This window comes from Lissotriton helveticus, chromosome 7 (genome assembly GCF_964261635.1).
Source record: "Lissotriton helveticus chromosome 7, aLisHel1.1, whole genome shotgun sequence".
NCBI lineage: Eukaryota > Metazoa > Chordata > Amphibia > Caudata > Salamandridae > Lissotriton > Lissotriton helveticus.
The window spans coordinates 1,262,912,149-1,262,935,801 of record NC_136068.1 but is presented as its reverse complement, the minus strand read 5'-3'; the positions used below and the strand labels follow the sequence as shown (position 1 = coordinate 1,262,935,801).

The window sequence follows — 23,653 nt, the reverse complement described above, 5'->3', positions numbered from 1 at the left end:
GTCAAAAGGAATGGTAGCAAAAGTAAACAAGCTCTCGGCATTGCTGTAGCGGGGGCGGGGCGGGAGCGCATTCCTTTGAAGTCTGATGCCGAGGCTCAGACAAATAAGATTTGCACATCACACGCGATGCTCTGCAGAAAACACTTAAACACTCAGGGTCATTATGATTTTGACCTTCGAGCAGAGCTTAACCACAGCCATCCGTAGCAAGTATTTTACCAGGTAAGCTATTTTCACAATATTATAGCATGATATTTGCTGACTACAAGCTCACTTTGCAGGCTGCTACGTTAGGCCCGCTGCACTACCCTTAAATAGCGGTGTCGTCTGGTTTGGAACGATTAGAAAGAAAAACAGCACAACTTTACTATGACCTTTCTCCTTGATCTCAAACTCTTCGGGAGTAGAGTTTTCTTTAATACTGATATGTAACCTAAAGCTTGGCGCCCGGGAGAGAGAGGGGGCGCACACAGGCTGCAGGCGCCATTGTTAAGCATGCACCGTGCTAATTTAAATAAATAAAAAAGACAACTATGAGGTGCACAACAAAGGAAAGGTGCGAGTGCGCCATTATAAAGTGAAAGCAAAATACTGAAATATTTGGCTGTACTTGTAAGAGCAGCATCTGGGGCGGGAGGGGGCTGCAGGAGGCAGGCGCCATTGTCGAGCGTTCAGTGTTGTTAATTTAAATAGCCTGCAGTGTTGTTAATTTAAATATAAAAAAAACATGTTTGGGTGCCGAGTGCACAACAGAAAGGTGCAAGTGCGCCATAATAAAATGAAAGAACGTAGTGAAAGCAAAAATAAACAAGCACTGACGAGGGACTTTGAAAGTCAAAAGAAATGGTGGCAAAAGTAAACAACCTCTCGGCATTGCTGTGGTGGGGCGGGGGGGGGAGCGTATTCCTTTGAAGTCTGATGCCGAGGCTCAGACAAATAGTGGTGTGCGAGCGGCTTCCTTTCAAGTCTGATGGGGGGGGAAGCAAATGGCAAGTGCGCGCCCGGCGCACATGCACTGTCCATAATCCGCATTCCAAAGCCCTCTTGGTAAGCTTTCCTGGAGCACCTCTATATTTCTCGCATAGCGATGGCTTACGCAATAGTTAGGCGAGACCTAAAAAACATCAAAACAAACTACCAACAGCCACTTAAGCATGTGCATTAAAAATGTAATGTTATTTTGACTAATCACTTCACATGTTCCGCTCTTATCTACTTGCATTTATATCAGAATCCAGCTAGTATGGTAGTTGTAGTTCTATTTGAATTATATATGCATATAACATAGACTGTTTCTGTGGTGAATTGCTTTTGGCAACGCAATTGATATGTAAAAACGTATCATTATAACACATGTTTTCTGCCCGTAGCCCTCACTCTGAAGTAATCCTGAAAGAAACACTGATATGTGCTGTCCAAAGAGAAACCCATCTGGTGGCTAATTGTACACTACGTAGCAGAAGGTCTGGTAGCAGTCACAGCTCCCTTGTTCGACCAAATCGCGTCAACCTGGGCAAGGCTGTGTTTCATGTGTCTTCTTATGTCCCTTGTTACGTGAACTTTCAAAAGCTTGGGATCAGGAAATGTACACGGGTCTAAGAACCTCTGTTTGGATTTAATGGCCTACAATGTTGTGCTACATAGGATGGAAGGCCCGGTTAGTTACCGGTAAACATAATTACTCCGTCTACTACAGGTCTTCCTCGTTTCAGTCCTTACTGCATGAGCAGTCCTCTGTTCCCACAGAAATTGATTACCTTAACCAACTAGAATATTACACCCAATATGGCCACCCTTATCCCAGCATGCCATATAACCGTAAGCCCTACCTAACTCTTAAATCTTAATCCTGTGACATCGGATTCCAATCCTGCATCAAGCGGAGGACCAGAGGAAACACATGTAAACAGCTCCAAGAGATGATTGCCAGATTCAAAGTCATATCCCTCTGACTCTGCAACCAAGTTCTCACAGGAACCAAGTCTTGGGCCAGACGAAACTCCAAATGAGACATCAATCTCCATCTCTGCTCTTCTGACAACCGTACTTGCCCCAGAGCCATCGGAAACACTGCCCCAATGAACTGGAGCCAACGTGAAGGGGACAAATGGGACTTTTCCAAGTTGAGGAGAACCCCATGTTTCTCCAGGACCGCACACATATGCTGAATATTTTCTTGTGCCTTAAAGGAAGAAGGAGAAGCAATGAGCCACAGAGAACAGTGTTAATCCCATAAGTGGTTGATTGCTCCTCAACTGAACCTGTCCAACGAATTTCAAAGCAAATGACAGTGAAAATAGTAAAGCATATTAGACTTAATAATGGAAACTAGACAAGAATTTAAGATGAAACCATAAAGAGTTATTTAAGGATTCAGATCATTACAGAAGACAAATGTTTTGAATCAGTCAATTAAACATTTAAATAAGATCGGATGATGCTCAGAATAAAATGGCGGAAATGAACAAGTAGAACTAGATATAGTTCAGCTCTAAGGAATTAATCAAAGTAAATTTTTTAGAGGTCAGGCCGCGTAGTGTTGACTCTTAAAATCCAAAGGAGCCCACAAACCTCAAGAATGCCCTTCTTTTATAATGCAAAATAAAATAAACACCATACATGAATATGATTACTTTAAAATCACATAAATTGGACCAATCAGGTTAAAGAAAGAACAATGTAGTTTCTGAAATCCCACTATATAGCACTATCCCACAGATTCATATATTGCAATTATCCCAGTTTCCCTTCAAACACCGAAGTACAAATATTGCAATCTGTACATAATTTAAAAGGACAAGAATCACCGTGTTCCCAATAGGCGAGGCCTTGAAACAATTCACTCTCAAAAGTTCACTGTGCTACAGAGTAATAAGGAAAGAATCCGCATTCTGTACCTGGGAAAGTGACCTTAAGTATTTTAAGCAGTGTTTTCAAAGTTGCTCATGCATGAATAGCCTGTGTGACAGAGACTAAAGATAACATGTTAAAAAGGTAGCTGCATGCAGCACCAAGCATTTTGAAATCAAGGCCTACATTTGGAAAACGTTAAAAGTAAATGCAATCACCTTCACACACATTTTATCTATTGTCGTGTTAATACTATTGGATAAAACATACTTGGAATAATAACGACAATAATGTTGCCCCTAGAGCGACATACTTACCGTCTCTAAACATTGTAAATAACAAGGGTTACTAAAAGAGTATGCATGTATTATTTCTGTAATTTAAGAGATGTATTTCAAATGCATTAACATGTAATAATAATTATGATCTTTTATTAAAAGATGACTTAATATTTGTTTACACAAATTAGTATTATTTTGAAACCAGTTCATATCATTATGTGGAGATGGGCTTCTAGGGCTTCTTTCTACAGAATGTTGCGCCTACTTTCAGTTTGAGATAAGCAATGCACAGCTGCATTCATGTTTCTGTAGGTTGACTCTGCGCCGTTCTTTCCATGTCCCTGAGATGTGGCTGCCTGGGAAAGGCCCTGCTCTCCCCCGGGATTCCGAGATGCTCAGTGGCGTGGTACGGTGGACAGAAGAGCATGGATGGGGATGAAAAGAAGAGGCTAGCGCTGAAGCAACATGAGTCTGCAGCCGCATATGTGCACGTGAGTGAGCGAAAGCAGTCAAACAGATAACTTTGTGACTGCGGGAGGGGCATGCGAAGAAGCGGCATGGGCGAAGGGCATGTGCATTTAAGTGTGGAGGGAGTTGTAAATACGGCCTTTTATGAGCCCGGCGCACATGCACTGTCCATAATCCGCATTCCAAAGCCCTCTTGGTAAGCTTTCCTGGAGCACCTCTATATTTCTCGCATAGCGATGGCTTACGCAATAGTTAGGCGAGACCTAAACAACATCAAAACAAACTACCAACAGCCACTTAAGCATGTGCATTAAAAATGTAATGTTATTTTGACTAATCACTTCACATGTTCCGCTCTTATCTACTTGCATTTATATCAGAATCCAGCTAGTATGGTAGTTGTAGTTCTATTTGAATTATATATGCATATAACATAGACTGTTTCTGTGGTGAATTGCTTTTGGCAACGCAATTGATATGTAAAAACGTATCATTATAACACATGTTTTCTGCCCGTAGCCCTCACTCTGAAGTAATCCTGAAAGAAACACTGATATGTGCTGTCCAAAGAGAAACCCATCTGGTGGCTAATTGTACACTACGTAGCAGAAGGTCTGGTAGCAGTCACAGCTCCCTTGTTCGACCAAATCGCGTCAACCTGGGCAAGGCTGTGTTTCATGTGTCTTCTTATGTCCCTTGTTACGTGAACTTTCAAAAGCTTGGGATCAGGATGTGCACGGGTCTAAGAACCTCTGTTTGGATTTAATGGCCTACAATGTTGTGCTACATAGGATGGAAGGCCCGGTTAGTTACCGGTAAACATAATTACTCCGTCTACTACAGGTCTTCCTCGTTTCAGTCCTTACTGCATGAGCAGTCCTCTGTTCCCACAGAAATTGATTACCTTAACCAACTAGAATATTACACCCAATATGGCCACCCTTATCCCAGCATGCCATATAACCGTAAGCCCTACCTAACTCTTAAATCTTAATCCTGTGACATCGGATTCCAATCCTGCATCAAGCGGAGGACCAGAGGAAACACATGTAAACAGCTCCAAGAGATGATTGCCAGATTCAAAGTCATATCCTTCTGACTCTGCAACCAAGTTCTCACAGGAACCAAGTCTTGGGCCAGACGAAACTCCAAATGAGACATCAATCTCCATCTCTGCTCTTCTGACAACCGTACTTGCCCCAGAGCCATCGGAAACACTGCCCCAATGAACTGGAGCCAACGTGAAGGGGACAAATGGGACTTTTCCAAGTTGAGGAGAACCCCATGTTTCTCCAGGACCGCACACATTTGCTGAATATTTTCTTGTGCCTTAAAGGAAGAAGGGGAAGCAATGAGCCACAGAGAACAGTGTTAATCCCATAAGTGGTTGATTGCTCCTCAACTGAACCTGTCCAACGAATTTCAAAGCAAATGACAGTGAAAATAGTAAAGCATATTAGACTTAATAATGGAAACTAGACAAGAATTTAAGATGAAACCATAAAGAGTTATTTAAGGATTCAGATCATTACAGAAGACAAATGTTTTGAATCAGTCAATTAAACATTTAAATAAGATCGGATGATGCTCAGAATAAAATGGCGGAAATGAACAAGTAGAACTAGATATAGTTCAGCTCTAAGGAATTAATCAAAGTAAATTTTTTAGAGGTCAGGCCGCGTAGTGTTGACTCTTAAAATCCAAAGGAGCCCACAAACCTCAAGAATGCCCTTCTTTTATAATGCAAAATAAAATAAACACCATACATGAATATGATTACTTTAAAATCACATAAATTGGACCAATCAGGTTAAAGAAAGAACAATGTAGTTTCTGAAATCCCACTATATAGCACTATGCCACAGATTCATATATTGCAATTATCCCAGTTTCCCTTCAAACACCGAAGTACAAATATTGCAATCTGTACATAATTTAAAAGGACAAGAATCACCGTGTTCCCAATAGGCGAGGCCTTGAAACAATTCACTCTCAAAAGTTCACTGTGCTACAGAGTAATAAGGAAAGAATCCGCATTCTGTACCTGGGAAAGTGACCTTAAGTATTTTAAGCAGTGTTTTCAAAGTTGCTCATGCATGAATAGCCTGTGTGACAGAGACTAAAGATAACATGTTAAAAAGGTAGCTGCATGCAGCACCAAGCATTTTGAAATCAAGGCCTACATTTGGAAAACGTTAAAAGTAAATGCAATCACCTTCACACACATTTTATCTATTGTCGTGTTAATACTATTGGATAAAACATACTTGGAATAATAACGACAATAATGTTGCCCCTAGAGCGACATACTTACCGTCTCTAAACATTGTAAATAACAAGGGTTACTAAAAGAGTATGCATGTATTATTTCTGTAATTTAAGAGATGTATTTCAAATGCATTAACATGTAATAATAATTATGATCTTTTATTAAAAGATGACTTAATATTTGTTTACACAAATTAGTATTATTTTGAAACCAGTTCATATCATTATGTGGAGATGGGCTTCTAGGGCTTCTTTCTACAGAATGTTGCGCCTACTTTCAGTTTGAGATAAGCAATGCACAGCTGCATTCATGTTTCTGTAGGTTGACTCTGCGCCGTTCTTCCCATGTCCCTGAGATGTGGCTGCCTGGGAAAGGCCCTGCTCTCCCCCGGGATTCCGAGATGCTCAGTGGCGTGGTACGGTGGACAGAAGAGCATGGATGGGGATGAAAAGAAGAGGCTAGCGCTGAAGCAACATGAGTCTGCAGCCGCATATGTGCACGTGAGTGAGCGAAAGCAGTCAAACAGATAACTTTGTGACTGCGGGAGGGGCATGCGAAGAAGCGGCATGGGCAAAGGGCATGTGCATTTAAGTGTGGAGGGAGTTGTAAATACGGCCTTTTATGAGCTAGGGTTGTGTGGTGCGCGGGGAGAGGGTACTAACAAGAGAACTATTGCAGAGTCGCATGAGGGGCAAGTAAGTTTAAGGAAGGGAACCTCGTTGTGCCTCGATGGAAGGTATCTTCTAAATAGTGTTTACCTGCACACTTGGGGAGTAGGGAATACCAGCTCAACTTGCAAAGTCGTATAATTGTTCCCTGACACCGAATTGATGGTCCAACTTCGACTTTCTATTTAAATGCATTGCATGAATATTTTGAGCGTTTAATGCGGAAACAGACTATTTTGAGCGAACATGAGTTTAAATCACTACTTTAAATAGGATGAAAATGGTGTGGTGGGCTCTAAAAGGGTCATGGCCAAAGATCAATAACTTAGAATCCTTTCAAAAGGCGTGGCATAAAACGTGAATTAAAATCCTGTGGTTCAAACCGCATGGCTTTTGAAGACTATTTGAGCTCTTGTGAGGTTTCTTTTATCGAATCTAGACCCAACACACAACCAAGCGCAAACCCTTAATTCAAGCCTGACCTATTGACTTTACCAATGCATTTTGGCAGTATAGATAAATTAGTAACAACAATAATTTTGTTTGGAATAATTAGAATTGAAAATGTTTCAACTCTGAGAATATTAGACTGTGAATTAAACATTATTATGCAGTGGCGGCTCCTACGCTAAGACTGGAGATAGTGGAGCACAATGTCCTGACAAGGGTAAAAGTCACAGTTGATCTTAGGTAGAATAGCCAGTGAGAGTGACACATCCAGATTTTCAGGAAGAAATCGAAGATGGGTCTTGTTTAGGGGGCGCCCAGCACATCAATAAGTTAATAAAAAGAAGTGATGCAAGAGAGGTTGGAGGCTGGCCTTCATGACAGATTTGCCTCGGGCATTTTGCTGAACGACAGAAATAGTTTTATACTGTTAGAAAACCTACTATATTGTGTGAAAATCTGATCTCACTAACTCAGAAGTCAGTTCTGTTTTTTATATTTCCTCATTGTGCGGTTTTGTATATTACTCAATCTGGGAGACTTATTCCTACTTAGAAAGGGGACATGAACTAAAAAGGATGTAATAAATTGCTGATGTTTGCTATTGTGTTTGTTGCCCTTCATCTACATGATCTTGGGCATAAAAAACTGTTCAGAGTTGTGATATGCCGCAAATTCCCATTGATGTCTATTGGTTGAGTCAGTAAAAGTGTATTTTGTTGACCATTATTCTTATTCCGTTATTTGATTCAGGGTTTTTAGCAAGGGTTTTCAGAAAGAAATAGTGCTGCTTTCTTCGTGTGGTTGTTATGTAAATAAAAATACTTTTGGACAGTTTCCTTGTAAGTCTGGCTTTAGCCAAGACCCATTTCTTTTCAATATTTGCTTAAATAGAATGGGGATTTGGGGGGGCGGCCGAACAGCGGGAGGCCTGTGCCCCCCCGGGTAGTTTTGGGGCGGTAGGGGGGAGGGGGGTGCTGGGGAACAGCAAAAGGTTCTTTGGGCTGCTTGGGCTGGTGGGAGGTCTGTTGGGCTGCTTTTGGGCTTGGTTTGGGCTGGGTGGGTATTTGACCGGACATTTTGTGTCACTGCCCACCATTTTGGTGTGCAGTGACACAACAGCTGGCTAGGCAGTTGGGGGTACGAGCTTTTTTCCCTCCCTCCCTCCCTATCTTAGTGGGATTTCTTGGGATAGTTGTGGAATTTTGGTTGGTTTGAAGGGGTTTTTGTTGGAAGAGGGTGCACCAGTGGTTTTGTTGGTCAAGGGGGAAGTTTGTTGTGTCGCTGGAACAGGTGCCTGTGCTGGTCTCGTGGTAGCGCTTCTCCTAGTTAAGGGATGGAGGTATTTGCAGGATGCCTGGACTGTTTTGGTAGGTGGTGGGGGGCACTGAGGTCACTTACAGTTGGTAGGTAGGGGGGATGTTACAGATGGGTTGTTGTATGATGTTGCAAGGTTGGGGATCCGCTTTAGGGGTGGGGCCTGGGGGGTTGTCAGGCATTTGTTTATTTTGTGAGGTATATGTTGTATGCCTCCTTACATGCCAGTGTGGTTGTTAAGCTGTTCCCTGCATACGAGATTAAAGTCTATTCCTGATACAAGACATCTGGTGTTTGGACCCTTCATCATTTTTACTACAGTATAGTTTTGTGCGGCACAGGCCAAGGAAGGAAATCTATAGGGTGCACCTGATTCCAATACAGCGGCCTTTATCACACCATTCCTTTGTCTGTGGTCGATGCTTCCCCCCCCCCCCTACTGGTGGGCCCCAATGTACACATGACGTGGGCCTTGGGTCAGACTCCATAAAAATGTTGGCGTCCTGGACAGGACCATTAGTTTGGGACCTTGTCAATCAATTCTTGGATGAGCCCATAGGGGTACTTAAGTATCCTCTTTCGGTTGGCTGTTTCGTTGAATATTTCTCCTTCTGTTAGAATGCATGTTTGTCTATTCTGCATCAGTAAAAAAGGCCAGTTGACGCACGTTCTATATTTTTTCGAAAAACGCAGTCACTCGTCACCTATTCAGTTCTTCAATGGTACTCTCTCCTAACCCCGGCCAATGCTACTGAAAAAAAAAAAAGAAACCGTTTTTGGGCACATGTTAACAGACGTTTTTACATAATAAAACAAGCTTTGCCAAAGCCAGTATGTATTGCACTATCTGCCAGCCTTTTGGCCCTGTCAGTGCTGGTTTTGTTATGTCATTGGTTTTGTTAAACTTAATTGGTGGGGGAGCTGCCGGTCCCCTCACCAACATTAAACAAGCATTGACAAAGCCAGTAGATGTCGACCTTTTGACCTATTGTCTGTGCCAAAGTTTACCAATGCTATGCAGCATTGCCAAAAAGAAATACTTTTTGCCAACATAAGAAAGGAGCAATGGCAAGGTCTTGCCTGTGTGAGAGCTATTGGTTTTTCCAATGTCTTTAAGCCCTGTGGTACAGCAGCATGGCTGAAACTTAGTGGCATCGAGGAGACTGGAGTAGAGTGGTGTGCAGTAGAGTGGTGTGCAGTGGCATTGAGTGGAGTGGGGTTGACTAGAGTAGAGTGGTGTAGAGATGATGGCGTAGAGTGGAGTGCTGTAGAGTGGCATTCTGTGGAGTGTTATAGATTTGACTAGAGTGGCATATGGTATAGAGGCATGAAGAGGAGTGCCATAGAGTGACATAGATTGGGATGCAGTGAAGTGGTGTGAAGTAGAGTGCCATGGAGTGTAATGGCAAGGAAGGGATTTTGTGGAGTCGAGTAGAGTGGCGTACTACGGCATTGAGAGGCATAAAGTATAGTGGGGTGGCGTGGCATAGAGTAGAGCGGTGCACTGTAGAGTGGCATTCTGTGGAGTTATTTAGAGCAGAGTGGCATTATGTGGCGTAGACTGAAATGGCATGGCGCAGAGCAGTGGTGTAGAGTGGAGTGGAGTGGCGTAGAGTGGACTTGTATGGAGTGGACATAGTGCGTTGCAAAAAGGCGGAGAAGAACAAGGACGAGTAAGTACACATACTTGTTTCATGCTTCAGAGAAGAGCTAACACAAGAAAGGAAGGGAAGCCCACAGGAGTTAAGCAATCAAACGATTGGAAATAAATTAATGGTATGCTGTGTTAGGGTTTTAAGCCCACTGGATTTAAAACAATGCCTCTCGCAGCACAGTGTATGTGCTGCATAGACAAGACCTCAAAATGGCACAGTGATGTGTACGTGCATGTACGTATGATGCTATAGCAGTGTGCCTTGATGACATGCGCATGCATACACCGCTACACACACGGCATGAAGCAGCTGACATTTATTTCATATTAGCTATCCAAGGTGGCACATACGACTTGGAGCTGTAAATAAAACATTTTTTAAAACTACTCAAACTTGTGCAGAAGCACATTTCACAAATGAAGCAGCCTGGGATGGGAAGGGTGGGTTTGGGAGAAGCACTGGATAAGGTGAAGAAGGGAGCAACTTGATGTGCACAGGATAGGGGAGGTATTTGATGGAGCATCAGTACACGAAATGGAGAGCAGGACTGCAACCATGAAGTGCTTAAAGAAAAAAAATTCCCTGAATGTGAGCAGTCAATCGGGTCAAACGAATGGAAAAGAAGCTATGCTCTAGAGGACAAACAAACACAGTACGAGAAAGAAAAAACATTGAATAAGAAGCAAGCACTGAGAGAGACGAGAAAATCAGCCAAGGCTAAACTGTTCGCTGGCTATTCAGCTACTGTACGTTTTTAGGTTGAGGCTACCGTCGCACTGCGTAAGTGTGTAGTATGGGGGCCTGAACACGCCCCTCTTCTCCATTGGCTGGCCTCGTAAATGCTGGCCAGCCATTGGAGGAGAGGAGTGTCACTCAGTTCAGGGCCCGCCTTGATGCGATTCGGGGGCGTTTCCGAGTGTTTTTTTAAGTACCGCCCCTTTTAGCGTCATGGCATTCTGTGCCCTCACACCGGGTGACAGCGGCTCTCTCTGCCCAGGGCCCCCTCCTCCTCTGGAGACCTCCCCCCTCCCAGCTTGTTTTCAAAATGAGACTTCCATCTTGAAAAGGTGTCGTAGTGAGTGACATAAACGGCCCATTAGGATAAAACAAACGCCTTATACACCGTGCTGAAATAAAATAGTCTCTAGCCAAGAAGTAAAGAATGCCGCCTACAGCGATTCTACCGACGAACAATTTCCGCCAAATATTTTAAAATGTGATCGATTTCATAGAACATTCAGGAAATGTACAGTAATGGACAGCGCTGGTGACGTCATTCCCCGGGCCGCGCTGTGATTGGCTGCCGGACCGGGACCCTGACTTGTTCAATATTCTATTTTGCTGTTGCGCTCACAGTTTATTTTGTGTTTTGTTTCGGAGATAGAAGGCTGCATGATTTTGCTGCGTCACTGGATATTTTCTTCATACAAAATGCCCGATAGAATTCACTTGTAAACATAGTCGCCAAGTGATCCTATTGTAGGGCCTGTTTATGCTACGGAAGAGACAGCGGGTCATCCTTCTTGGCCAACTCTGCCGGGCCTGAACATCCATTGGTTTAGGCAGAGGGTTTTCCTAAACAAGCACGTTGCACCTTTCCTGCCAAGATTGCGCTGAGCTAGGACTATCGATTTGTTCTAAAGAAAACGCTGAAGATTTCAAATGGATGTCCACTAACTTGTAACGTGTCCCGTGATAGAAATTCAGACACGGTCTAAGTACATGTCAGATGACATCTAATGTGGCAGATAAACGAGGAACTGCAGGGTACCGCAAACCGCTGATCTTGTAAACATGCCGATAGAGTGAATGCTAAGAAATAAGGACCTGTTCACACAAGGGTTCTTCAAGGAACACGAATAGTCGTAACAGAGACCCAAAGGACACCAGCAAGCGATAGCATGTCAGAGTGCGCTTTGGAACACGGTAATTAAAAGAGACGGACTTGGCTTTCGAAAATATGACATCTAATTAGAGTACTAAGGATTGTTCAAACGTTACAAGACAGCCAAAATGCATGAAAAAACGTTAATATAGTGTGCACATTTGCGGACTGTGCTAGTCAATGGGAATGTGTTGTAACGGAACAAAGGGGTGCTAATGTTTCAGGACTGGGTCAAAGGACGCACATTTATTGTAATAACGGGCCCAAGTATTTTACTTGCTATAGAAGGATGTTATGGTGTCACACACTAGCACCTTACCTTACCTTACAACCACTAATTGTCTCCAGCTTTTCGTACAAGAAGGATAACTGGTACCAGTACTAACAGAATTGCCAATGGACGTTAACATATTACAAGAGAATATCAAGTGACTTCAGCTTATTTTCAGAAAGCAGCACGTGCAGCAGTTTTGTCGAAGAGCACTTGCAAGAGAGGAAAAGTGTGTTGCAGGTTAATTATGTGTTAAAAGAAGGGGTCAAGAAAATAGCATTAAGTCACAGGTGAATATAAAATAAATGACTGTTTCCCATTTGTAAAATGAAGCTAAGAAGGCGCCATTTTATGATAAATGAGTGTCATGGCGAGGACATTGAAGACGAACAAAGGGTCCAGCCAGCATTTTTCAAGGGTCTCCCGACAATTCATAAGAGAAAACCAACAGCATGTTACGGTGTCGTAGAAGGGCTACACATGTTTTGTAATTGGGATCAACTGTCATGAAGCTGTGTCATGAAGTCAAAACTGTCATAGAAGAAAGCCAAGGAACCATCACAGTGACAAAGAGTCAAGTTAATAATTTCTGTGTTGCAAAAGTGGCAGATTGGTGTAAGCAAAAGTTAATGCAAGATTGCACAAAAAGTCTGCGATGTACCACTCAAGTGTTTCAACTGGCATCAGTTTCTCGGGAGGGACCCATGTTATGAAGTCCACAATAGGTTGCTGAGCAGAGACGCATGAATATTATTCTGTGCAGGACACCTTAGAAATAAACTTGAGCAAAAGCAGATCCGTTTAAAGAATAATTCAAAAAAGAAAAGCTTGAAGGTACAAACTAAAATGGACCATGCAATTGGAGCTCATTTAGGATGTCCTAAGGAATACATGTAATTGTCAATTATATTCTTTTCTTCTAATGTTCACCTACACTTGAAGAACTGTGTGTTCCTGTTTAGGGGACATAGTTATTTTCTGCAGCCAGCTTTTCTTCCTGACCTTGGCAGCATTTTTTATCCTGGCCATCAGGAGACGCAGACTAGCTGAATTGGAGTATAATTTGGCAACTGAACGTAAACGTAGACGAGGTGAAAGGGTCTTCCGAAACCGTATAACAATTTTTAACATGTCTGAGGAGGACATTGTCAAGCGCTATCACCTGTGTAGTAAAATAATCATAGATCTATTGCAGGAGCTGAAGCCTGATCTGGAACCTGCCACCTCAAGAACACATGCTGTGCCAGTCCATGTGAAATTATTGTGCTCCTTGCATTTCTTAGCCTCTGGGTCGTACCAGAGCACTGTAGCAGCAGCAGGAGGCATTTCACAGCCAACATTTTGCCGTGTTCTGAAGCAGGTTCTTTGTGCTCTGGTAAAAAGAGCAGGGAATGTCATTTATTTCCCCAATACAAAGATGGAGATGAGCAACTTGAAGGCTGACATTTACAAATTGGCATGCTTTCCCAATGTCATCGGTGTGGTGGACTGCACCCACATTGCCATTGCTCCCCCTAGTGAGTCGGAACATATTTTCAGAAACAGTAAAATGTTTCATTCCATTAATGTACAAATCATTTGTGATGCAGACAACATCATCACCAATGCCGTAGTGAAGTACCCTGGATCCACACAAGATGCATTCATATTTCAACAAAATTTGATCTGTTCAAAGCTAAAAGAAAATGTGTTTGGTGATGGATGGCTCTTGGGTGAGTAGTTACTTGTCCTTGCTTATTTTCTCTTAGGAGTTAGTCTGTGCGTTTGTGTAGTTTTAAATATTTCACATCCTTACCAGTACTCTTCAAAATTCTAGTCCTTAACAGGGCCGTACTGGCTACCTGGCAGTTGTGTGTGCTGCTGAGCTAGGGGCTAATTTCTCTGTTGTGGGGGCTTATTTCGTTGATGGGGACCTGCGTGCGATTTGAACATGACACATTCATTTGTAGCAAGCAAGGGGGAAGTAAGTAATTTGGCCGGAATCACAGGGTATTCAGCCTACGCCCAAGGTCTGGAGCCGGCATATCTGGCCGTTAAGCCACATCCTATCTAGATTCAGTAATGCGAGGCAGAGCAGAGAGCACGCCCGCGTCAATTATCAGAAATATTTAAATGTGATCAAAGTGTTTAACTATGAGCACGGGCCCTGATGTAATTTAGTTTCCGCCCTTTCTTACACTTCAAAAGATCTGAGTGTGTTATTTTGCAAAAACATCCTGCGGCCGCGGCATTTATCAGCACAACTTTTTTCATGACACATTCATTTGTAGCAAGCAAGGGGAGGAGTAAGTGATTTGCCCAGAATCACAGGATGTTCAGCCTACGCCCAAGGTCCGGAGCCGGAAAATCTGTCTGTTAAGCCACATCCTATCTTGGTTCTGTAATGCCAGGCAGAGCAGAGAGCACGGCCGCGTCAATTATCAGAAATACTTTAATGTGATCAAAGTGTTTACCTGTGAGCACTGGCACTTATGTCATTTTGCTTCCGCTGTGTCTTACACTTCAAAAGAACTGAAAGTGTGTTATTTTGCATAAACTTCCTGCTGCCGCGACATTTATCAGCACAACTTTTTTCATGACACATTCATTTGTAGCAAGCAAGGGGGGGAGAAAGTTACTTGCCCTGAATCACAGGATGTTCAGCCTACGCCCAAGGTCCGGAGCCGGCAAATCTGGCCGTTAAGCCACATCCTATCTTAGTTCTGTAATGCCAGGCAGAGCAGAGAGCGAGAGAGGGGGCTTGTACCTGGCTTAGATGCTTGCTATGTTGGGCCGGTCAGTGTTTTAGGGTATAACTTACGGAGACACGTCCTTAGCCGTGGGCTGCATGCAGGATGCTGCTAAGCTACCAGCTCCTGTTTAACAGGCGCATGCCCACGCACTAGACCGCTGTTGGTGGTCGGAGGCAGTGTACTAGCTGAAATTAAGATTTTTTTGCTTAAGCATGTGTGGGTCTCTCTGTGTGTGTGTGTGTGTGTGTGTGGCTCTGTGTGTGTGTGTGGCTCTGTGTGTGTGTGTGGCTCTGTGTGTGTGTGTGGCTCTGTGTGTGTGTGTGGCTCTGTGTGTGTGGCTCTGTGTGTGTGTGGCTCTGTGTGGATAGCTTTTTTTGTAGGTAGCTCTGTGTGGGTGGCTCTGTCTGTGTGAGGGTGGCTCTGTGTGTGGGTGGCTCTATATGAATGACTGTGTGGGTGGCTCTCTATGTGTGTGGCTCTGTGTGGGTGTAAATGCAATAGGTCATGCATATGCGAGCGATTAAGCTATTGACATTGTAAATGACAATGCCATTTATTTAACGATTAAGTTATTGGCAATGTAAATGACAATGCTATTTATTTATGATTTAAAAATCAAAAAAATGTCATGAGCAATGCCAATAGCTCTACCTTTAATAATGCCGAGACCATTGCATTGTAAATGCTTGTTTGTTATGGCCACAAGAGAAATACTTTTTTGGTCTCAGAATATACGCCTTTCCATTCTGGTTCCTGCAAGAAACAATTTATTTTTAGTTGTCGTCTCTGAGAAAGAGCAGAATGCTGTCTCTCACAGTGAATATATCCACTTGTTGAAGCAAACTGTCCTTCTGCCCCATGCTGTAGAGGGCGGAACACCCTATGAAAAAAAAATATATATATGATGTGATCAAGGGCACAGCGTGCGTGAAACTCGTCAACAGAGGGAAAGGTTGAAGAAATGAACATCTCCCTGCCTGAACCGCTGGGTCAGTTTCTCTCATTTCGTCAGTGTGGAAGTAGTGAGAGTTTGATATTGAGATATATACATATATATATATATAGATATAGATATAGATATAGATATAGATATAGTCTTAGTGTAGTCTTGCCTCCTGGGAGAATGACTTTACGTGGCAAGTAATTGACACTCTACGTCCACAACACAGATCATCAACAGTTTTGAGTGCAAATGGATTTTCAGTTGCCACTCTATCAATCATGGCTTAAATACTTTGGAAGAATGGCATGCTATCCTTTGTTTTTTTTGCATGCCCTTCAGCATATGGACTTACTTACTGCTACTTAATCATTAGAGCACACTACTCGCTCTTTTCCACCTAATCATATTCCAGCATTTGTTTATTATTTTTTGTGTCTTAATCGTTAATTTATATGATATTATTATCCTCTTTCCAAATGTAAATATTTTGTACATTCGGTAACACATGTTTTTTCGTTTTCAATTCCCCCCTCTCCTTGTCTAATCCTTCTCTGGGCATGGTAGACACTGGCCAGTATTAAGGGAATGTAGACTAGTTAATTACCCCCCTACCTGCCACATTACGCATGTGCACAAATCACGCTGTTTAGTCGTTTTCACTTCTCCAAGCCGGTCCCTTTAACTTCCTGTCTCCACCTTCCTTCAGTAGAGAACCGACTCAACTGGCACGAGACGGAGAGACTGCCTGTCTCTGTGCCCTGACCGACTGATGCGGGCATAATTAAGTAGTACCTTGCAAACTTCAGATATTGACTCTATCTTGGCCCCCGTGCCATCTACCCTGATTCTACTCCCCCCCCCCCTTTTCTCTCTTAGCTCCAATCGCTCACACCAGCTACACTTTGTCTGATATGCAGTAATCGCTGAGACCGCTGCTGCGGCCTGGGCGACTCGGATTCACGAGCCCCCGCTCGCCCTAAGATGCATCAATTATTCGGTTCTTGGAGGCCCATGAAATTATACGAGTGCACCCCAAGAAAGTGCTGTGCAAATTGTCTTTGAACAACACCCTCTTAAGCCCCTTGCCCTACCTACTCACGTTAATTTACTCGACAGGACAGGCTCTCGGGATCACATTCCCTGACTCCCTGCCCCCACAGCAACAATGTGTCCTTTACAGTGCTTCCTCCAGAATGCCTAGTAAGTTGTTGGGCACAATTCAGTTGATCAGGACTATACCGCAGACTCGCGCACGCCTTGCTGAATTCTATTACAGGACCGGAGGCTTCGTATTATGCTTCTCTTTCTTTTATTTGCTACTCACAGCAGCCAATGAAAAACGTTTTGAATGCAAATAAAACTACATTTACCATGATGCTTGTCCCTACATCACATCCTGTACAGCCCTATAATAGCCACTCTGTTCTGTTTCTCTTCCTCTTTCTTTGCTGCTCACGCAGGAAGTTAAGTGCTCGAGAACTATAATATATTGTTTGCCTTCTTTGATTGTTAATTGATGATTATGTCTTTAACTTTGCATATTGCTCTGCTTACACGTAGATGGTGCTACGTTTAAAACTCTTCTGTTTTGCGTTTGTAAGAGCGCCTTGCGCTGTTTGCTAAGTTCTTCTGATTCAGCCACGCTACTACGGCAAGCTTCGGTCGCAGTACTATCCACTAATACTGCCTTTACACTAGCGCAGCTCGCGCTGGGTTTAAACTTTTCTGATGTTGGGCGCATGCATCCCGCTTTCCCGCTGGACGTCTGCTATTTTCAGGCTTGCCGAAATGCTCCAGCCGGAGCGATGATTTAAGGCGGCTCTCGCTGAGAGCGCAACTCAGGCGTCATGCGGGCGGCTTCCCGGGCTCATATTTTTCACCAGTGGAACTGGTATGCGCCGTGTCAGAGGTGCTACCGCTCTTCATTGTTATCTCTTAATGCTTAAAATTCCTTTGATGGCTGTGCCGAATTGCTTGACACGCGAGCGCGCGTTGGCCCTTCTCCCGCCTCCGGCGGGCGCTACGGAGTTTTTCGGACTTCCAGCCTCCGAGCATATTGGACAGCCTCACGTGACGATAGTATTGCGCTGTCTTTGGCGGCAGGTTTCGGTTTCGAGTGTTCCTTGTGTCGACGCCCGCTAGGGGGCTCCGTATTCTCCCACTGCGGCCCACGCGGCCGTCTGTCGGACTTCCGTTGCAAGCACGTGATATAGCGGATAGCGCTGCCTCTTTTGGAATTGGATGTACAGCGCGTCTGGTGTCGAGTCTCTGCTATTCATATTACGGCGCTGGCTCAACCCTATATCCTCTTTGATGCCTTACTCTACTGTTCACATGTATTCAATGTATTATGCCTTTTTCCAACAAAGACCTGACGGATCTCTGTGTTATATATATTCATGTGTATTTCCGCCTGTTATGGTAAGGACCTTGCAGCCTTCTGTGTTATTTACTGCTTCACGCCTCTTAAGCGTTCCCGCCAGGAATTGTTTTCGCCTGCTGGCGAGATAATGGAAATGTTCCCTGACCAGTTGGGTTCTTTAGCAATGTGCGCACCAAGTTGCACTGCCTTTGTAAGTTGCGTTATACGCTTCATGCCTCAAATGCCTAGTGGATGAATGTGTCTTAACACGAAACAGCTAGCCCATTTGGTCACACAGCCTTGTGACGCTCCAGTGGGAGTGGAGATGGCATGCTCTCATCTTGTATGTTGACTCTGCATATATTGACCCAACTGGTTACGGAATCCAGACGCGACCTGAAGAGCAAGGCCCCGCGTGGGGGGGTTCCAGCGTTACTACTATGCCACTTCAGTTAGTGGTCAGGTATCTAACTAATATCAAGCGTTACGTGTTTACTGCAGGTATGTACTAGGTTTATTCCAAATTATAACTTCACAATGTACATCCATGGGTATATCGGGGAGTATTCCTGTCATGGCGCAGTTTCGCGCTTATCCGCCACAGGCCTTCCCTAGTGGTCGAGTGCGGATTAGAGCCGATGGCGCTCCGGGGGGCGTAACCCAATCCGGTTCAATTTATATCAGTTTGGATTACGCCCTTCGCACGCGTTCCCCAATTGCTCCTAATGCCTCAGGTTCCGACAGAGCAATTTTGACTTACGCCTTCCCGGCTGTAACAACAGGAGGGCCCTCGGAGTCAATCAATCAATCATGCCATTTGTATAGCGCACTACTCACCCGGGAGGGTCTCAAGGCGCTTGGGGGGAGGGGTATGCTACTGCTCGAACAGCCAGGTCTTGAGTTGTTTCCTGAAGGCGAGATGGTCCTGGGTCAGCCGAAGGTGGATGGGGAGGGAGTTCCAAGTCTTGGCAGCCAGGTAAGAGAAGGATCTTCCTCCGGCGGTGGCTCTTCGGATGCGTGGTACGGCTGCAAGGGCGAGGCTGGTGGACCGTAGCTGGCGGGTGGGCGTGTAGAAGGTCAGGCGGTCGTTGAGGTACTTGAGGCCCAGGTCGTGGAGAGACTTGTGTGCGTGGGTGAGGAGCCGGAACGTGATCCTCTTGTCGACAGGGAGCCAGTGCAGGTTCCTCAGGTGGCTGGAGATGTGGCTGCGTCGGGGGACATCCAGGATGAGTCGGGCGCAGGCGTTCTGGATGCGCTGGAGTCTTTTCTGTAGCTTGGCTGTGGTTCCGGCGTAGAGGGCGTTTCCGTAGTCCAATCGGCTGGTGACGAGTGCCTGGGTGACTCTTCCTGGTCTCGGTCGGGATCCAGCGGAAGATCATGCGAAGTATACGCAGGGTGTTGAAGCACGATGAGGAGACGGTGTTGTCTTGTCTGGTCATCGAGAGGGAGGGGTCCAGGATGAAGCCCAGGTTGCGTGCGTGGTCGGTTGGCTTGGGTGCGGTGCCCAGGGCTGGGGGCCACCAGGAGTCGTCCCAGGCGGAGGGCGAAGATCCCAGGATGAGGACTTCCGTCTTGTCCGAGTTCAGTTTCAGGCGGCTGTCTTTCATCCACTCGGCGACCTCTTTCATCCCTTCGTGTAGGCAGGTTCTGGCGGTGTCGGGGTCTCTGGTGAGGGAGAGGATCAGCTGGGTGTCGTCGGCGTAAGAGATGATGTTGAGGTTGTGCTGGCGTGCGATGGCTGCGAGAGGTTTCATGTAGATGTTGAAGAGGGTGGGGCTGAGTGAAGATCCTTGTGGGACGCCACAGATGACTTTGGTGGCCTCGGAGCGAAACTGGGGGAGGCGGACTCTTTGTGTTCTTCCGGCGAGGAACAAGATGATCCACTCCAGTGCCTTCTCTTGGATACCGATGTTGCTGAGGCGCTGGACAAGGGTGCGGTGGCAGACCGCGTCGAACGCAGCGGAGAGGTCCAGGAGGGTGAGGGCCACTGTTTCCCCCTTGTCGAGCAGGGTCCGGATGTCGTCGGTGGCTGCGATGAGGGCGGTCTCGGTGCTGTGGTTGGCTCTGAAGCCGGACTGCGAGGGGTCGAGGGATCCGTTCGTCTCGAGGAAGGCGGTCAGCTGTCTGTTGACGATCTTCTCGATGACTTTAGCAGGAAAAGGGAGGAGCGAGATGGGGCGGATGTTTTTGAGATCGGTGGGGTCCGCTGTAGGTTTCTTCAGGAGGGCGCTGATCTTGGCGTGCTTCCAGCTCTCCGGGAAGGTGGGGGTGTTGAAGGAGGCGTTGATGATGTTCCGGAGTTGGGGTGCGATGGTGGAGTCGGCCTTGTTGAAGATGTGGTTTGGGCAGGGGTCGGTCGGTGATCCGGAGTGGATGGTGTTCATCGTGCGGGCTGTGTCTTCGGTGGTCACCGTGGTCCAGGTGCGAAGGGTGGCGGTGGGGAGCGTTGGTTCGACGGTTGGGTGCGTGGGTGGGGCGCCGAAGCTGTTGTGGATGTCGGCGATCTTGCGGTGGAAGAACGAGGCGAGGGAGTCGCAGAGGTCTTGTGACGGAGTGATGTCGTTGGTGCCGGTGCTGGGGTTGGAGAACTCCTTGACGATAGTGAAGAGCTCTTTGCTGTCGTGGGCGTTGTTGTCCAGTCGTTCCTTCAGGGATTTCTTCTTGGTGGTGCGGATGAGCTGGTGGTGCTTGCGGGTAGCGTGTTTGAGGGCGGGCATGTTGTCGGTGGTCCGGTCGAGGAGCCAGGCTTTCTCGAGGGTGCGGCAGGTCTTCTTGGAGTCCTTGAGGTCGTCGGTGAACCAGGATGCCTTCTTGCTTCTGGGTCTGCTGGGAGGGTTCTTTAGTGGCGCGAGGTCGTCGGCGCAGGCGGTCAGCCACTGTGTGAAGTTGCGGGCTGCTTCGTTGGGGTCCGTTGTGTTGGCGGGTGGGCTCTGGCTGAGGGAGGTGGTGAGCTGGTCTGCGGTGATCTTGCTCCAATTCCTGTGAGGTACCTGTTGCGGGTGGTGGTGGGTTGTGGATCTTTTGAAGCTGAAGTGGACGCAGCTGTGGTCGGTCCAGTGGAGTCCGGTGGTGTGGCTGAAGGTGATGTACTTGCTGGAAGAGAAGACGGGATCAAGCGTGTGGCCGGCGTAGTGGGTGGGGGTATTGACCAGTTGCTGAGTCCGAGGTTGGCGAGGTTTTCCAGCAGGGCGGTGGTGTTGCGGTCCTTGTTGTTCTCCAGGTGGAAGTTGAGGTCCCCGAGGAGGATGTAGTCAGTGGAGGGGAGGGCGTGCGGGATGGAGTGCGCACACGCTCCTTATAACTTGACATGGCTCTTACGCCCTGATGGGCTGGAATGATTTGGACTACAGCTTTGCTGAGGAGTCGGATATTTTATTATTTTTCCTTCTAGTGTGCAAAGGGTTGGCTCCCCCTCTTACTCCTCCGTGATTGGTGCTTTGCACTACAATATTGCATTTAGACACACTTGCACAGGCAGGGTGGGATACAAGGAGGGTGCTACGTACATTAAAGGAGCATTTGCCCCAGAATGAACTCGGTGCCAAGGGGGATATTTCCGTCCCAGCGTCGGTCACCAGGGCCCCAGGTATACAGTCCCCAGCACAGGGTAGTATGCCCCATGACCGCCCGTCATTATTATTTTCGCATCCTTTGGGCGTTGTTATTTGTCTTGTTTCTTGTCTTGTTTTCTTTGTCCCTTTTCTTTTTCCTTTTTTCCTTTTTTCCTTTTTTCCTTTTTTTCTAACGTCAAGGTCGGTCTTCTTCCTACCGTTGACATCTACTCCCTCCTGATTCTAGATCTTAATAGGAAGGATTTTTCCAGAACTGTCGTGCTAGATAGCTCAGTCTCTCTGGTGGTTCCGCGGGTTGCAGTGAACGCTATACGTTTTTTCGGGTACATCTTTACCACATCTCCTTCAAGAGTTGTAAATCCTTTTTCGGGAAAATGGCTAATTATCCATGTCAAATGGGTCATTCATCATTAGCTTTGTTGCACGGTATCGAGAGTATATGGGCATGTTTAGCCTTCCCTTAGATTTCCAAGGATACGTCATAATAACAGTCCTTACATTTGTATTTTCTTATGGCCATTTTCGACTAGAATCCCTTATGCTTCAGGGTTTCAGCTTCCGGTCCCCTTTCGGGAATACACAATTTCATGGCCGGTTCTGGTTACACTTCAGTTCCCCTATGCCTCGGGGGGTTCGTCCTCCATATGGTACCTCGTTCTCTGGCACTCGTTGATGGTGCAATCCTTCACATATTCCCTTGAAGCTCAATCTGGAGCTCGCCGTGCAAGAATTCCTTCGGGCACTTAATGGTGTATTGGTTTTTTATTACCTTCGTTCCCATTAGTGTCTCTGACACTTTACGAGATTTTTGTACCGGAGCTATCACCTAATTAGAAGGTTCCTGATCTCCCTACTACTGGAGGGGTCAACTCCTACTCCCTCAGACACCCTTCCAATACCTTATATTGGCAAGGGGTGTGGCGTCGAGGCGACTGACGCTGGAATCTGGGGATCAAGGTTCGATCCTCGGCGCCAGATTAGCCCAGCACCATGTGACTCGGGCGCTAGCTTGCTTGTTCTTCCTGACGTCTCCTACATCTCAAGACCCTTACCAAGTAGCTGTACTCAAGGTAAGTCTTGTACCTTTGGTGGTGCCCACCCTCAGAGGCCAGGCTTCGAATCCTGCCAATACTGTAAAAGTAGCCCCAGGTGGTATTTTACGGGTGATCGTTCGCACTTTACAGATGTGAATTATTATTACTACACTTTCACTGTCAGCAGCACCAGATCCTAGCATTTCTGATGTAGGAAGACCTCTATACCGACTTCAGCACCCATGGCAAGGGTTGTGTCCTGCTCGGGGTGCTTTGTATCCTTTCACAGGACTTCTCGCATGTCCGCCGTCAAGTAAGCAATCACCCTTTTGGGTTCAAGGTTCCCGATAACAACGGAAACTTGCCAGACGCTTAACTGCGTTGCTGGCGCTCCCTTATAACTCCAGGTTCTTCAGCCCATCACACATGACTCTACTGTGAGGTTGATTTTCCCCACAGGACGGACGCTCTTCTACCTATAAATGTGTGCATATTGTTTTTCGCTCGGCCTTACAACGGCCGTTGGACCGTTTTTTCGGCTAGTTTTTTCCGACAGTGGGTGGATGGATGGGCTTGCGCCAATATTTCTCGTCAGATATTCCTTTCATTCCCTCCCAGATCAGAATATTCCTAAGGGGACCCCCCGTTTTTCTCTAGTTTCCCTTATTGATAATGACCTATTCATACGTACTACCCAGAGTTAGATTCCAGTTTATGCGGTGATGTTAGGTCTTCATAACTGTCGCAGTTCCTACAGCGAGTAACACTACACTGGATTTTTACAGGTACGGTAGTCTCTTCAAACAAGGTTTTTTCATTTCGCTTTATACCAGGATCAGAGCTTATCAGGATCTACTACATTCCATACTTTCCAGTTACAAATTATGGGTTACTGTTTT

At 45.7% G+C, this 23,653-nt stretch overlaps 1 protein-coding gene across 3 annotated transcripts in view; it reads left to right on the top strand.

Annotated features, from left to right (window-relative positions):
* The first annotated feature begins 6,151 nt into the window (after window positions 1-6,151).
* The window catches only part of RSAD1 (radical S-adenosyl methionine domain containing 1), a 151,276-nt gene continuing 133,774 nt past the window's right edge, over window positions 6,152-23,653 (top strand). For 2 of the 3 annotated variants that reach the window (XM_078654455.1, XM_078654454.1), the window contains exon 1: window positions 6,152-6,368. In XM_078654455.1, coding sequence (XP_078510581.1) covers window positions 6,213-6,368 — 156 coding nt within the window. In that variant the 5' untranslated portion in view covers window positions 6,152-6,212. The remainder of the gene's footprint in view (window positions 6,369-23,653) is intronic. The other variant, XM_078654456.1, reaches the window with a different exon arrangement.